General features: G+C 35.3%; 3 protein-coding genes and 1 long non-coding RNA gene across 8 annotated transcripts; 3 read left to right on the plus strand and 1 right to left on the minus strand.

Annotated features, from left to right (window-relative positions):
* Positions 1-123: 123 nt before the first annotated feature.
* LOC118433326 lies at positions 124-989 on the minus strand. The gene is made up of 2 exons (XR_004833321.1): positions 850-989; positions 124-790 (listed from the first exon to the last, which is right to left on the minus strand). It is a non-coding gene; the product is annotated as an uncharacterized LOC118433326 (long non-coding RNA).
* LOC110861924 lies at positions 901-3,244 on the plus strand. Of its 2 annotated transcripts, none has more exons than XM_035845132.1 (4): positions 901-1,236; positions 1,484-1,562; positions 2,255-2,339; positions 2,418-3,244. In XM_035845132.1, the coding sequence occupies exons 1-4, from the start codon at positions 1,012-1,014 to the stop codon at positions 2,446-2,448; spliced, it is 420 nt and encodes a 139-aa protein (XP_035701025.1). In that variant the 5' UTR covers positions 901-1,011; the 3' UTR covers positions 2,449-3,244. The 2 variants fall into 2 exon arrangements, with proteins under 2 accessions (XP_035701025.1, XP_021966751.1); XM_022111059.2 differs by having other exon boundaries at positions 2,434-3,244.
* A 3,777-nt stretch (positions 3,245-7,021) lies between these two features.
* LOC118433327 lies at positions 7,022-8,332 on the plus strand. 3 transcript variants are annotated; one of them, XR_004833323.1, is made up of 5 exons: positions 7,022-7,069; positions 7,138-7,290; positions 7,764-7,824; positions 8,080-8,224; positions 8,294-8,332. XR_004833323.1 is itself a non-coding variant. In XM_035845133.1 (3 exons), exons 1-3 carry the CDS (start codon positions 7,174-7,176, stop codon positions 8,220-8,222), a joined length of 321 nt encoding a protein of 106 aa, XP_035701026.1. In that variant the 5' UTR covers positions 7,035-7,173; the 3' UTR covers positions 8,223-8,307. The 3 variants fall into 3 exon arrangements, 1 of the variants encoding a protein (XP_035701026.1); XR_004833322.1 differs by having other exon boundaries at positions 8,080-8,307; XM_035845133.1 differs by having other exon boundaries at positions 7,035-7,290; positions 8,080-8,307.
* An 83-nt stretch (positions 8,333-8,415) lies between these two features.
* LOC118433316 lies at positions 8,416-13,193 on the plus strand. 2 transcript variants are annotated; one of them, XR_004833313.1, is made up of 5 exons: positions 8,416-8,612; positions 8,918-9,162; positions 11,074-11,174; positions 11,264-11,401; positions 12,754-13,193. XR_004833313.1 is itself a non-coding variant. In XM_035845119.1 (5 exons), exons 1-4 carry the CDS (start codon positions 8,502-8,504, stop codon positions 11,347-11,349), a joined length of 543 nt encoding a protein of 180 aa, XP_035701012.1. In that variant the 5' UTR covers positions 8,416-8,501; the 3' UTR covers positions 11,350-11,371; positions 12,754-13,193. The 2 variants fall into 2 exon arrangements, 1 of the variants encoding a protein (XP_035701012.1); XM_035845119.1 differs by having other exon boundaries at positions 11,264-11,371.
* Positions 13,194-13,462: the final 269 nt, after the last annotated feature.

Below are 13,462 nucleotides of genomic sequence, written 5' to 3' on the forward strand. Positions count from 1 at the left end.
AAAAAGTATAAATTGCAAAGATGAAAATGACGAGAAAGCTATAGTAAAATGAAAACTAAATTAAAATGAAATGACGAGTATATATAAACACGAGGTAACAGATTAAAAAAGACTAGATTAAGATAAATTTAATAATTTAACTTTTTTATTGGACCAAATAAATATCCACAAAAGCATCAATCGCAGGAATACGTTAAAAGTCATGTATTTTGGCTAGCACGTCAAGGGGCCCCCAATTTTATTAGAAATTATTTATCTGGCAAACATACAGAAATTTTGCGGAATCACATGCAAAAGTTATTGGAGCCCTTAGTTAGTACCTTATTCGTTTATGTGTACATTATCTACCTATATATGTAGCTACTTATCCCTTGTTCGTGGTTTCGCAAACTACCTGAACATGAGTAAATACCACCAATTAATTCCTATACTTGCATTGCTTTATTACCCTAGAATTTATTTTTAGAAATTCGCTGGGAACTCTTGTAACTGTTTACGCATAGTCCCAACCGGGACTATGCGTGCGGGCCCCGCTGCGCGAGGGCCCCTACGTCAGAAATACCTCACCTCCCCGGCTTACCCGGTACTGCACCGAGATGACGCAAGGCTGGGGGCCCCCGTTGCGCGGGGGCCCCTAGGTGTCACCTATGCCACATACCCGGTTTACCCGCCACTGCATGTGCAAATAACATAAATTCGCTATCAGTTGCATGCATACATACATATTGTGCAAATTCTGCTCCTTTGACAGGATGGCTGTATGTGATCATGGTCAAGGCTAATGAATCACCTGCGAAATTGACATCTATTTAATAACAACTCCCACCCAGTTATCAGTCACGTATTTACATAAATATGTAGACCTTGCACCAACACAATCTCTCCTGGCAACAGATTTGGATATGCAAAAATCCGTACTTAAGCGACTACTTTTCCACTCCAATAAATCATTCGTATTTCGGCAAAGCTGTAAATTTTGGCAAATTCGCAACCATTCTTTATACGGCAACCATGTCTCGAGTAATGCAGGCGGAGCCGAGGGGTCTCCAGTGGGTGGCCATGTCGCGAGGATCCTTCCCAAAATTCGCCGTGGAAGCGGGAATCGATTCTGGGAAGAAATTGTACGTCGCCAGAGCCTCCCACGCAGGGGGTGTGGTTCCTGGAAAACTGCACGTGGGTCATTCATCCGCATACATTGCGTATGACGGGAAGGAAATCAGCATGCCGAATTATGAGGTAAGATCTTTTTCTTGGTTTCTGTGTTTTTGTACACTCTAAACAAAGTTGTAAAACAATTACCCAATGTCTAGAATTACGCAGCAATTGGGCTAATTTTTTTTGTCAACCGTTGGATAAATTTTACACAAATTTTACCCAATTGTTGTCTCATCCTCTTTTTCTACTTAAAATTGAGTAAATTTTGCAGCTTTATTTAGGGTTTGGGTTTTATTAATATTTTACTTAATTGGTTTTATTAATTTAGGTCTTGATCGGACCCACGGCCAGTTTGAGCTGGGTAGAATCCAGCAATGGGCAGGTTCCGCAGCACGCCGTGATCGGAGGTACATACATATATGTATGTACCTCCATTCGGATATAGTAGAACTTTTACTGAAATTGGGATTTCTCAGAAACTACGGCACTGCCAGTCTCAAAGTTTCCCGTCATCATAACTTGAGGGAAATACCGACAGTGTCGAAGTTTCTGACAATTCTCAATTTATGTTAAAGTTCAACTGTGTGCGAATGGAGAGTACATAACTAGGCACACTATTAGAAATCTGGTATAGTCAGACTTCTCAAGTTACTACCGCTTGATGTTAAGACCATACTGATCCGTACAAATTTGTGACAAATAAGATAAAATTTTAGTAAAACTTTTGCAGAGGATAAGCTCGTAAATCTGACACCTGATAGAATTGTACATTCTTTGCTTTAATATCGAGCTATTTCTACACCGCTTTAGTAGTAGTCATACAAGAATATGCTTGGCGCTATTTTAATACTGAATTTCTAAGAGTGCATCAAAGTTCCTGAACACGTCTCTGGCTTATTATTTCGTACACATTTCATCAATAAAATAAATACTTACCCTTTTCTCCTCTAACTCCATTGTCCGATAAGTGCCATAAACACTGGCTGCTGCTCCAGTAAAGGCCCCAAACATTTGTCCCTGGGCCTAAATAAATCATCCCCAATTTTAATATTTTATAAGATAAGATGAATTTACATATTTCAGTGCAGTTTGATTTTAGATTTTACCTCGCTTGGATTCGAAAGGAATGAAGGTAGCCCAGAAAATCCACCTTTCCCGTTCATTGTTATAAATTTTAGTGCAAAGTAAGTGACAATTAGCTGATGAATTACTAAAATAAGGCTAAAAATCGGCGTTCCAACTTATACAGTATCTATTTAAAGTTTTTTCCAATTAAAGGCTAACTCCAACTGAATCCCTGAAATTTTACGACTCAACTTTTTGTACGGTACGAAATTGACCGTTGCCCTAATACAAACAGGATACAAATATTTAATTTTTAACGAAGTCCTCAATCTGAGCAAAAGTTTACAGAAGTAAGCAGTTCATGATAAGTGCAAACGGCCGTTGTGACCGATATAACCCGGTGAGTAATGAATGAATTATGTGAATGAACTTTATCAATGTTTGCACAAGTTTTATCTTAAAACTGAATGATTGTATTCACATATAAATGACTTACTGATTGAGTGCCTTACTTACCCGATTTACTACGTAATGCTTAAGTACGTAAATATTTTGCTTGTAAATATGTAAATATTCTATTTTTTAACCCATTTTGTGCAACCAGGTTTCTTTCATGTGTGAATATGTAAATATATAAATGGCCTAGTTTAATTCGAATGACGCATCTTAAAATTGTTAATAATGTATTTGCATGTGTTAAAAGTTTTTATTGTAATTCATAGACCACTCTGATAATAGGTTATGTACGTAAATGTACATATGTCGCTTAGGAAACATTTCGTTTAGGAAACATGATATGTAATTAATTACTAATCCTAAGTAATTACGTCAATCGTGTAATTAATTACAATAAGTACTTAATTACTGAATTACAAATTAATTAAATTTATATATATATAATCATGAAGGAAAATTTACTAAAGAACTGTAATTAAAGATTACGATGTTAATTAATATATACGCATTCCAACAACTCAAAACAGAAAATGAATAATAATAACTAGGAGCGTAATTAACGACAAAATTAATCTTCACGATCGTCTGAAACCGATCTTGTATAACATCATTGTCCACAATTATCATTCCAATTTTCAACATCAGTAATTAATTACCCTGTATGTATGTATGTATTGGTGGGGTGACGATCCTGCCATTGTTAGACAGGACCAGCCAGCTGCGTAAGCACTTATGGCTTATTGCAGTCTCCCCATACACGGCACGTGCCTTAATGTGCTGAATCCCCCTCTTTTTTGAGATTCTTGACCAAATCTGGCGAAATGAGTTCAAATTTTTGGCTGGAGTTTTTCGTTTACGATATTCCTTCTTACATAAAGCCCAAAATTTTTCAATAGGTCTTGCCTGGGGTACGTTTGGTGCATTATTTTTTTTTCCACAAAATCGATATTTTTCGACGCAAAGTACTCCACAACTGGACGAGAGTAATGACAACTTGCCATGTCCGGCCAGAAAAGAACATCCCTGTTTTTAATGAAGGGGACCAACCTCTTCTTTATGCACTCATTCAAATACCTCTCCGTGTTCATTGTGGCGTTGGTCACATAAGGTTTTGAAACGTTTCCCAAAGAGTCAATCGCTTGCCATACTAGGTACCGCTTAGGAAATTTTGACTTAGATTTATACTTATATTTTTCTGGTACGGTTTTTTTGTCAGTTGAAGAGTAGTACTTGGTGCCAGGAACGTCATTTGGATCAATTGGGCAGTAAGTCTCGTCATCCATGACAAGAATCTTGGATAACTTCGGGTCGAGTCGTTTCTCTGCAATCTTCCGGCAGTTGGTCTTTGACCTTTTCTTTTGCTCTTCGGTGTATTTAGGAGCTGATATAGCCTTATAAGATTTGATGCCCAACTTCTTAACTTTAATATTATGTACGGTAGTAGGCGATAACTTCAATTTGTGAGCTAAATTTCGCACCGACATTCCAGGATCCTTTTTGTACTCCTTGTCAACGGCTTTTATCGCTTTGGGGGTAGCCACATGGACTGAACGGCCAGATTTTTTTTTGTAATCAGCAGTTCCCCTCTGCTCATACCTCTGTAGTATACGACAAATTGTCGATTTTGGAATTTGTTGATCTATGAAGTGACTGTAGGTCAATTTCTTGGAGCGCGATACCACATTTTCGTAGTAGTGGCAGACGTCCCTTCCTAGTTGCTCGCTGGTTTTTGACCTCATTTTGGAACGGTTGGAGATACCGACTTCTGGTTTTCGGATTCGACTTGATGGATGCCTGTACTACAATAATCCCGCCATTTCGAATTTGGGGCACATTGATATCACGATGATATATGCATTTGACCAAAGTTGCATTACATCCGGAACACCCTCTATGTATGATTTGCAGAGTAAACTTTGGCATTTAGTTTGCTCAGTATCCTCAGAGCAACTTATGTATGCATTGATGTGGGTACATATTTATGTATGTATGTATCCATGTATGTTTGTATGTACATACAGGGTGGTTTAAATGTCAGGTTACAATAGAAATTTTTTCAATGGGAAACATTTGTAAATTTCCATTAGTTACGGATTTGGGATCGAGATTTTTATTAATTTTTATCAAAACTTATGGAACACTGATGACAAAATTCTTAAAATATTGAATTTCAGAGGCAAAATTTCAGTAACTAATGGAGATTTGCGAATTTTTCCCATTGCAAAATTTTCCATTGTAACCTGACATTTAAACCACCCTGTACATATGTATGTACGTTACAGAGTAAAGAGAAAAATTTTCACCAGCACGATAAGATAAAAATTTGGAGGAAACTAGGCTAATATCTGTATTTATCATAAATTAGGGCTTCAGTAATTATTCCCTCCCTTACAAATCTAGCATTAAAATAATACCAAGCGGTAAGATCATAGAGCACGACAATAAAATTTTAAAAGTAAATGGGTTACATGCAACCCACTTGAAACGTAAATATATCATAGTTTCAATTTTCCAAAACCAATAAAAGTTACGAATTTCGATTAATGAATATATTTATTTAGATAACTAACAAATTTGACAGTTTTTCAGACGACACAACCTGGTTATGTTTTATTATTAAAATTAAATCGTTGCTACCAAAGTTATTTTAAGACCTATTGTTTTTGATAAGACAACTTAATATGCATACATACATATGTAAGTTGGTCAATACCGCAATTAACTTATATATCGTAAAGCTTGAAAAGAATGCCAAATTGGTGAATGTGGATAGATACATATTTAGATATTTACATATTGTAAGTTCTAACGCAATGATGGATCTTCATTGAAGCATGCACTACACATATGTATGAACACTCTAAATAATTTGGCGACAAATCGTCACCCCCAGAGGTATTATAGGACTCTATTTTTGGGTAATTATAAACCATTCGTTTTGTCACTAACCAAAAATATTTCAGTCACGAAACAGGCAGGACTAAAAATGAAAATCCTCGTTAATCACAAAATTCAATCCTGATTTTTATTTTCATATGCTAAAAATCCTGGGTTCGGATAAAAATGTTAAGATTGTTTTCAAATTATGACGGCACGTGTGTTTGGTTCAGGAAATGTTGACTTATTTTCCATCGGTGACAAAATGTCTCCTAAATCACTGCCCAAAAAGAAGAGCACTACCATGCTTCGGCGAGTGTTTACAAATTATTTAGCGTGATTTATATCCTGAATTTAGTGTTTTTTATATAAAATTTCGCCCTCTGTGTATGTATATGTATCCAGTAATTTAATTCCCAAGTGTGTTTGTAGTTGAAATTGGAAAACCGGTCGATTTCAAAATACAGAATATTTCATATTATGGGTCTGCAAGTACACTAAAATATTGTGTAAAGCGGTGGTTTTTTCAGTCGTTCTGTTAGATCTGTGTACAGTCTTAAAAATAATGTTATCTTTTTTATTAGTAATTGCACCCTCAATTCTACATTAAGTAAACTATTTATACTTAACCCAGAGTAAACTTTACTCTTTATCAAGTTAACGTTACTCTACATTTGATATAGATTACTTATTTAATGTGAAATTGAGAGCCCCTTAATTACTGTTCAGTAGGGTGAAATTATTTTTAAGAGTGTATAAATGTCTTAGGTCGGGCTTCTTGAAAATAATTGCAGAATTGCACATTTTCTACATATCTATACACATAATCATCACGAATGAAAAAGTTCTTTGTTGCTTGCTGGTCATATGCACATACTTAAGATGAATAAATGGATATATGTTTTAATAATGTGAGGTACACTTTTTATTCATGGACATAATCAGTGGCCACTGTAGCCCTGGGGGACATTTGGGGACATAACTTTATATGATTGGGAAGGGAGATGATTATATATATTTATAACATGGGGAGACGATGGGGACATCGAAAAACCGTGGTGACATTGTCCCCACGCTTCCACGGCCACTGAACATACAGATTACATTACATCTTCCTCATTCCTGCTACACACGCATTTAAGATATTTATTATAATGAACTCTAAATAATTTAGAGACAAGTTGATAGGGTAAATTAAAAGTCAAATTCTTAAGCTATTCTTATGATTAAGGAGACGTTTTATCACCAACGGGAAGTACTTAAGTCAAAAATTCGTTCACGAAACACGCTTTCCCAATGGTGACATGACGTATCGCTAATTATTACTCAAAAATAAAGCACTGTAGTGCATCCGTGCATTTATCTCCAAATTATTTAGAGTGTATATTACATATTTTGACCTACCACAAACTCCATTAATGCTTATAAATAGAAGCGAGTTATTTTTGCTTCGTTTCACTTACCATCTTTCTCGTATTGGAAGCGCGTTTGTATTACTGGTTAAGCGCATTCCATTGTAAGTTTCCTAGAAAAAAAATAAAATTCTGAAAATTTCCATTCAGCCAAAATCGTTTTTTTGCATAGTGCTAACACGGATCTGTAGAGTTCAAAGATACCGGGATGGCTGCGGCGTCCATTCGTTATGAAATTATTACCGTGATTTGTGCATTCCTCGCTTCACAAGTCATTTCACATCCGGTAGCAGGACAGCCTGTTTCTGACTCAGCAACATTAGAGGTACGATTTGTGTAAAAAAAAATTTCTTCATTCAAAATTGGTTCAATGTCAAAATTGAAAAAAAATTGTTCATTCATTACTCATTTTTTCAAAATCTGATTTTTTCAAAATATTTTTTATTAATTTGATCTCAAATTCTCTTTATTAAATAAATTTCTCAATAAACCCTACCCATGTATTTATGTAGCATGGCGTACAAAATGATTAATGAATAAAATTATTCAGGAATATATTTATTGTTAATAAATGTGAAATGAATAAATAGCTATTCAATTTCCATTCGCTTAAAAATTTAGACAAATTATTCACCCATTATTCATGGATTTATTGAATAATGCATGAATAATTTATTCATTCCCTAATGAATTAATTAATACTGTAGTGAACAGGTATGTTTTATGCAATTAACGGCCTACTATATAATATATCATCCATATGCTAAACGTATTTTATTTATAACTTTTAACTTCCAGAGTGGCCCAGCTCCCAAAATCATTCCTTCTTCTCCTCAACTGCAACAAGAACCTTTTCTAAGTAACAAACAATGGGGGTACTCATCACGAATTCGTTCATAGTTGGCAACATTAGCAAAAAAACAAAGTTTACAAAATTCGCAAAAAATTACCTCGAAAATTCGTTAACGATCTTCAAGCCTAACAATTTTTTTAAACTATGTTAGGAGCAGCCGAAGTCATAATGAGAACCCCCAATATTTTTTTTTACTAATGTATACAATTTGCATGTTAACTAAAATGTAATTCAATAATATTTATCTCTGTTATTTCACAGAACCCAGCCATTCATCACCAAAACAAGGATCAAGAAGCAGTTTCTCGACGAGTGAGGCAACACCTTCAATTTCAATTTGGGCGCGGACATTCAAAAGAGCCCCATTCCCGGCCAAATTCTTCCATCGGTGGGGTCAAAGCTGAAAGTAAAAATGATCTCGCTGGAAGATATTTTTAGACTGATGGTGATTTTTATTAAACAACTTGGTTTTAAGGTTTTGACAGTACATAGGAGACATTCATACATATGTAATAATATGTGGTCAGAAGTGACCATACAAACTACGCAGAGTTATGCTCAAACGAAGTGTCCCTTCTAATGAGGCATAAAAACAAAAGGACCCTTTTAATCCCTTGTCCTGGGAAAAAGGTTGGAAAATGCTCAGCCCTCATAAAAGTCGACAAACTTAAAAATTGATAAATATGGAAAACTTTGTTAACATGCATATTTTAACAAAAGCGATAGCCCTGCCCAACGGGAACATTCTTATGTCCACGTATCTAGGACATATTCGAATTAAGACGCCACACGAGGTATGTAAATACGAAGGACAATTCACAATTCATGCAGTCGCTGTCAACTCGTAGATAAAATCCATGCATTGTGTACCAAAATTTTACAAACTTTTAAAAAGATGCCCTTGATCTGATAAGGTTTAAAAAATTTTGTGAGCTAATTTTCTTTAGAAATGTTTGCAAAATTAGATAAAAGTTTGTAAAGTCACGGAATTTATGATGTTAGCAAAGACGCATACTTACATTGCGTCATTATTATTTTAATTTATTCTTTATTAAAGTAGCAACCAGAGTAATTTTTTAAATCGTAAATTTGTCCATAGGCCTCAATCGACGTGTCTCGCACGGGTGATTCGCACATCTCAGTCCCTGCCGGGCCCCTGGTAAGGGTGTCACGGACAGGAAAAATTTCAGTCAGTCTAGTCAATCGAGCCGTGACCCAGTTGGATAGTAATGGTGACGAAAGTTCTTCATCGCGTAAGACTGATGACTATGCTGGAAGAGGCGCGTTAGGTGACTTAACCAACGTGGCAGAGATGACTGACACGTCAGCAAATGGTTCTTTCCAGTAAGTTGGTCAACATTTTTTATTACGAAAAATAACATTGGTTAATTTTCGCGAACCACTAATTCAAATTTGACCACTAATTGACGTACAATGGGGACGCAAACCATGTTCAACTCGAATTATTTTTTTTATCACAGTCGTTTGAAAGAAGACCTCTTTAGAAACAATATTTAGTTCGAGATTTGTGCAGGTGGGTAAAATTCAGCGCCTTATGTATGGATGTCGCAATTTCGCCAAAACGCTCGGGTTCCAAGCAGAACCAGTGGCCGCTGAGGACATCTGGGGAATAATAGAGCAAGGATTTATATAGCATGTGCAGATAATTGCAACATAAAATAATCGTGGTGACATTGTCCCTCTGTCCCCACACTTTTGCGGCCACTGAGCGGAACCTGTATTTTCACCAATTAACGGAGCGTTTTCACGAACTTATGCGGCGTCTATATGTTGGTCGCTGAATTTTACCCATGTGCCAGTCCCTAAGGGAAGGTCCATAAATCATGTCACGCGAGAGGGGGGGTTTAAGGCTCCAATGGTATGGTGCCTATGTGACACATGGAGAAGGGGGGTCTAGAAAATCGTGATTTTTGCGTGACATAATTTATGGATCGCCCCTAACTAAATGTTCTTTCTAAAGAGTTGGTCTTTTAGCGTAGGAGGTAAAAAATAATCTGGATTATTTAAACATTGTTTGTGGTGTAACATCATTAGGATATGTATCCCTCAATTGACAATATTAACTTTAATTAAATCTTAAAACATAAAATACAATGCCACACCCTTAGAAAACTGGTATTAAATTATTATTGACCGGAGTAGATACGCATATGTATAACCTTAGTGGCACGGAAATAACGAGCATTACCGCTTAGTAATGTTGTGATATTGAAAGATTTTTATTTTTAACATTCCAGTTCTGCTTTGATATTTAGTACTACATATCATAATAGTTAATATATTGGTTATTATAATGGCGAACTATATTTTAATGGTCAATAGTTGGCCAAAATCTGTATTATTCAAAAGTGCAAAATTAACAATTAAGCCGTAATCAATATTTTTAATCAGACCAATTTTACTTAAGTCTAATTTGAATTTCGTATCCTCCTTAAATTAAGCTTAACTTTACTCTGACTTTTTATAATCTTTTACTGATAATTTAATCTAAATTAAAATTGTTAGTACATTTAAAAACCTTAGTTGTTACCTCAATTTCTCGTAAATTTTGGAACTCAGGAAAACCTCTGGGTGTTTGGTTGCTTTTTAATTTTTGAAATTTAGATATTTCTTGAGGCGATTTTTGCACATTTAAATTTTTTCTGCATGGTCTGATAATTCTTCGAATCTTACATACATAACTCCAGAGTTTATATTTATATAGAAAATTTCAAATTGAGATTTAGTTTCACAAGAACTATTACAATCCAGGTGCACTCATTCGGACGAAAAACTAAAGTTAATCTAGATTAACCTGGATTAACTAAGCTTTAATTCCCTCGGTTCATGTAAAATAATTAATTTAGTTCAATCCTGGCCCTGAAAATATGTTAATCTTCATCTTACCCTTAATCCATATACTTGAATAATTTCTAATCCCACTTCTACACTCTTAGCAAAACGGTATTGAATCAATTTGAATCATCACCAAACGGGGAGCCCACATGACTTAACCAAATTGTGATAATATTTACCCCACATTGTGATAAATCTTCCCCACAATGTGTTAAATCCTCACTATCCAGTGTTACTTTTACACATTGTGGGGAAGATTTATCACAATGTGGGGTAAATATTATAAATAACAATTTGGTTAAGTCATGTGGGCTCCCCGTTTGGTGATGATTCAAATTGATTCAATGCCGTTTTGCTAAGAGTGTAATCATTAATCTTGATTACTCATTAATTTCCCAGCACACTAGGTGAGAGCCTAAACGCAGGAGCGGGAGAAGCACTTGCTGTTTTTTTAAATAATCTCAGAGATATGACTAAGCGTGCATCTAGTGGAAATGATTGTGAGTGGACATTTTCATACCGGAAGAAAGTTGTAAATATTTATTTATTTGAATTAATTTCTCAAAATTATACATCAATTATTTCACAGTTTGGAACCTGGAGCGGAATAGTGGGGGTAGGAATCCTAGCTATAATCCTCCAACTCGCCATCACTCCTTCCGGTCGTGCTGTTAAGCGGTGGTGCGTAGTCTAGTCGGTATGACCAATAGTGAAATCTTAACAATTTGTGAGTACTTGGCATATTTACTACAAATACGTGGGTGTTTTATTATTAATTTTCAAAAGGTATGTTCCGCACTGTTTCTGACCAAACTTTTGATGAAATAACAAACTTCAAATACTTTTAGGATGCTGTGATTTTTTTCAGTTCTGTAGGTTAACATTAACACTAGCAATAACTCATTAAAATTTACCTCGAAAATATGCCAAAATTTACAACTTGATTTCATTATCATCCGAAAACCGTTTTCCCCTGATGTTTTTCTTTAAGTTTCGAAACGAATAATAATCACTAAGGGACAAGTCTGGACTGCACGGGGCGTGGTTTGTGCAGGTAAAGCGATTTTCGTCTGCACTAACCCTCGAAAAAAGCCAGGTATTAGGTGGCGCGTTGTCGTCTAAAAAAAGGCCAACTCTTTATTTTGACCCCACGTTTCTTTTCAACCGGAGGACGCAGCTCCTTCGGGGTTCCTGCATACACGGCCCCATTTATTGCAGTATTTCCAGCAATAAATTTTATAAGGAGGGGACCTTTGGTATCCTTGAAAATGGTCATCATCAATTTTTTGATTTTTCAGATTTTTGCACTTTTCAATTCACGGGCGGCGGCAACCCCTCGTGCTTCCAATGAGGGAATTATTATTTGGTCACCGGGTCATAATAGTAAACCCAAGTACCATATGCAGCTAATAAAATATTGAGCAGGTTCCAGTTTTCATTTAATAGGTTAAAATTTGCATTGCAAAAGTCGACTCGATCCTGTTTGTGAGATGCCGAAAGCAATTTTGGTACCCAACGGACGGAAACCATTTTCATACCTAAGTCTTCAGTTAACATGGAACAAATTGCTGGTTTTGGAACACCCATCTCATCTTCTAAATAGGACAGTTTCAATCGCGGATCTCTCATTATTGGTTCCTCTAGTTTCCGGAGCCTTTCTGTGGAAGAAGCGGATTTTGAGCGTCCTTGCGACTTTTTGCCCGAGACCTCGTTTCGCCATCATTAAAAATTATTGACCCAATTTAATTTGTGTTTTGTGTTGGGCAGTTTTCATTGTACATTTTAAGCATTCAACCATAAATTTGCGACACGTATTGCCCATCCAGCATTAAAAATTAAATCACACTACGATATTTAATTTGCAAATCTAGCATTTTTTTCGTCGAGGTAAAGTTTGCCGATTTATTGCTAGTGTTTATGTTAACCCACAGAGTTGAAAAAAATCACAGCCTCCTAAATGTATTTGAAGTTTGTTATTTCATCACAATTTTGGTCAGAAACAGTGCGGAACATACCTTTTGAAAATTAATAATAAAACACCTACGTATATCACTTTTAATTTGTTTAATTATGTAATAGGGACAGAGAGTTGGGCTGCATAGATTATCAAAACAAAAAATAAATCATTAAATACAAACTGCATTTGGAATTCGATCGACCTAATTCACTCCAAATTTGGTGCAATAAATACACAGTCCCTAGTTTTTAACCCATTCAATCATTCGTTTTAGTTACATAATTCGACTTATTTTGTATTTAGTCATATGTACATATGATTAATTTCTTAGATGAATAAGAAGGTTGAAATATGTACATATTGAAATCCTTTAATTAAAAAAAATATTAACCGCGATATACAGATACCTATATTTAGACCTGTGCTCCGACAAATGACTAGTTTTAGTTATTGGTACAATTATACATATTATGTATATTATTAATATGTAACCATTCATGATGTGCAAAGGCTGTTGGCCTGCAATGATGATGCAATAAATCAATTATTATTATTACCTCTACATATATATTTATATTACCTACATATTTGCATGCTCACGTTTTTATTGTTTAATAAATTTTAAGCTATCAGATCTACTTAGTATAACACACTGTTAGAAATCTGGTATAGTCACGCATGTATTGACTTCTCGGTATTAAAGTTGCTACTGCTTGGTATTAGAATTATACCGGTCCGTAAAAGTTTGATACCAATATTGCAAAACTTTAATACTGGATTATTAAATACATACACGGTATTATTTATCAATACCACGTTGACAGAGTTATA

The sequence above is a fragment of the Folsomia candida genome, unplaced genomic scaffold (genome assembly GCF_002217175.1).
Source record: "Folsomia candida strain VU population unplaced genomic scaffold, ASM221717v1 Fcan01_Sc047, whole genome shotgun sequence".
Classification (NCBI taxonomy): domain Eukaryota; kingdom Metazoa; phylum Arthropoda; class Collembola; order Entomobryomorpha; family Isotomidae; genus Folsomia; species Folsomia candida.

What these genes read in the sequence shown, in the direction of transcription:
- LOC110861924 (XM_022111059.2), top strand. Translation starts at nt 1,012, where the DNA reads ATGTCTCGAGTAATGCAGGCGGAGCCGAGGGGTCTCCAGTGGGTGGCC. An exon ending in TCAGCATGCCGAATTATGAG is followed by an intron (nt 1,237 to 1,483) that starts GTAAGATCTTTT and finishes TTATTAATTTAG; the next exon opens with GTCTTGATCGGACCCACGGC. An exon ending in GCAGCACGCCGTGATCGGAG is followed by an intron (nt 1,563 to 2,254) that starts GTACATACATAT and finishes GTTTGATTTTAG; the next exon opens with ATTTTACCTCGCTTGGATTC.
- LOC118433327 (XM_035845133.1), top strand. Translation starts at nt 7,174, where the DNA reads ATGGCTGCGGCGTCCATTCGTTATGAAATTATTACCGTGATTTGTGCA. An exon ending in CTGACTCAGCAACATTAGAG is followed by an intron (nt 7,291 to 7,763) that starts GTACGATTTGTG and finishes TTTAACTTCCAG; the next exon opens with AGTGGCCCAGCTCCCAAAAT. An exon ending in GCAACAAGAACCTTTTCTAA is followed by an intron (nt 7,825 to 8,079) that starts GTAACAAACAAT and finishes GTTATTTCACAG; the next exon opens with AACCCAGCCATTCATCACCA.
- LOC118433316 (XM_035845119.1), top strand. Translation starts at nt 8,502, where the DNA reads ATGGAAAACTTTGTTAACATGCATATTTTAACAAAAGCGATAGCCCTG. An exon ending in GAATTAAGACGCCACACGAG is followed by an intron (nt 8,613 to 8,917) that starts GTATGTAAATAC and finishes ATTTGTCCATAG; the next exon opens with GCCTCAATCGACGTGTCTCG. An exon ending in TGCATCTAGTGGAAATGATT is followed by an intron (nt 11,175 to 11,263) that starts GTGAGTGGACAT and finishes ATTATTTCACAG; the next exon opens with TTTGGAACCTGGAGCGGAAT.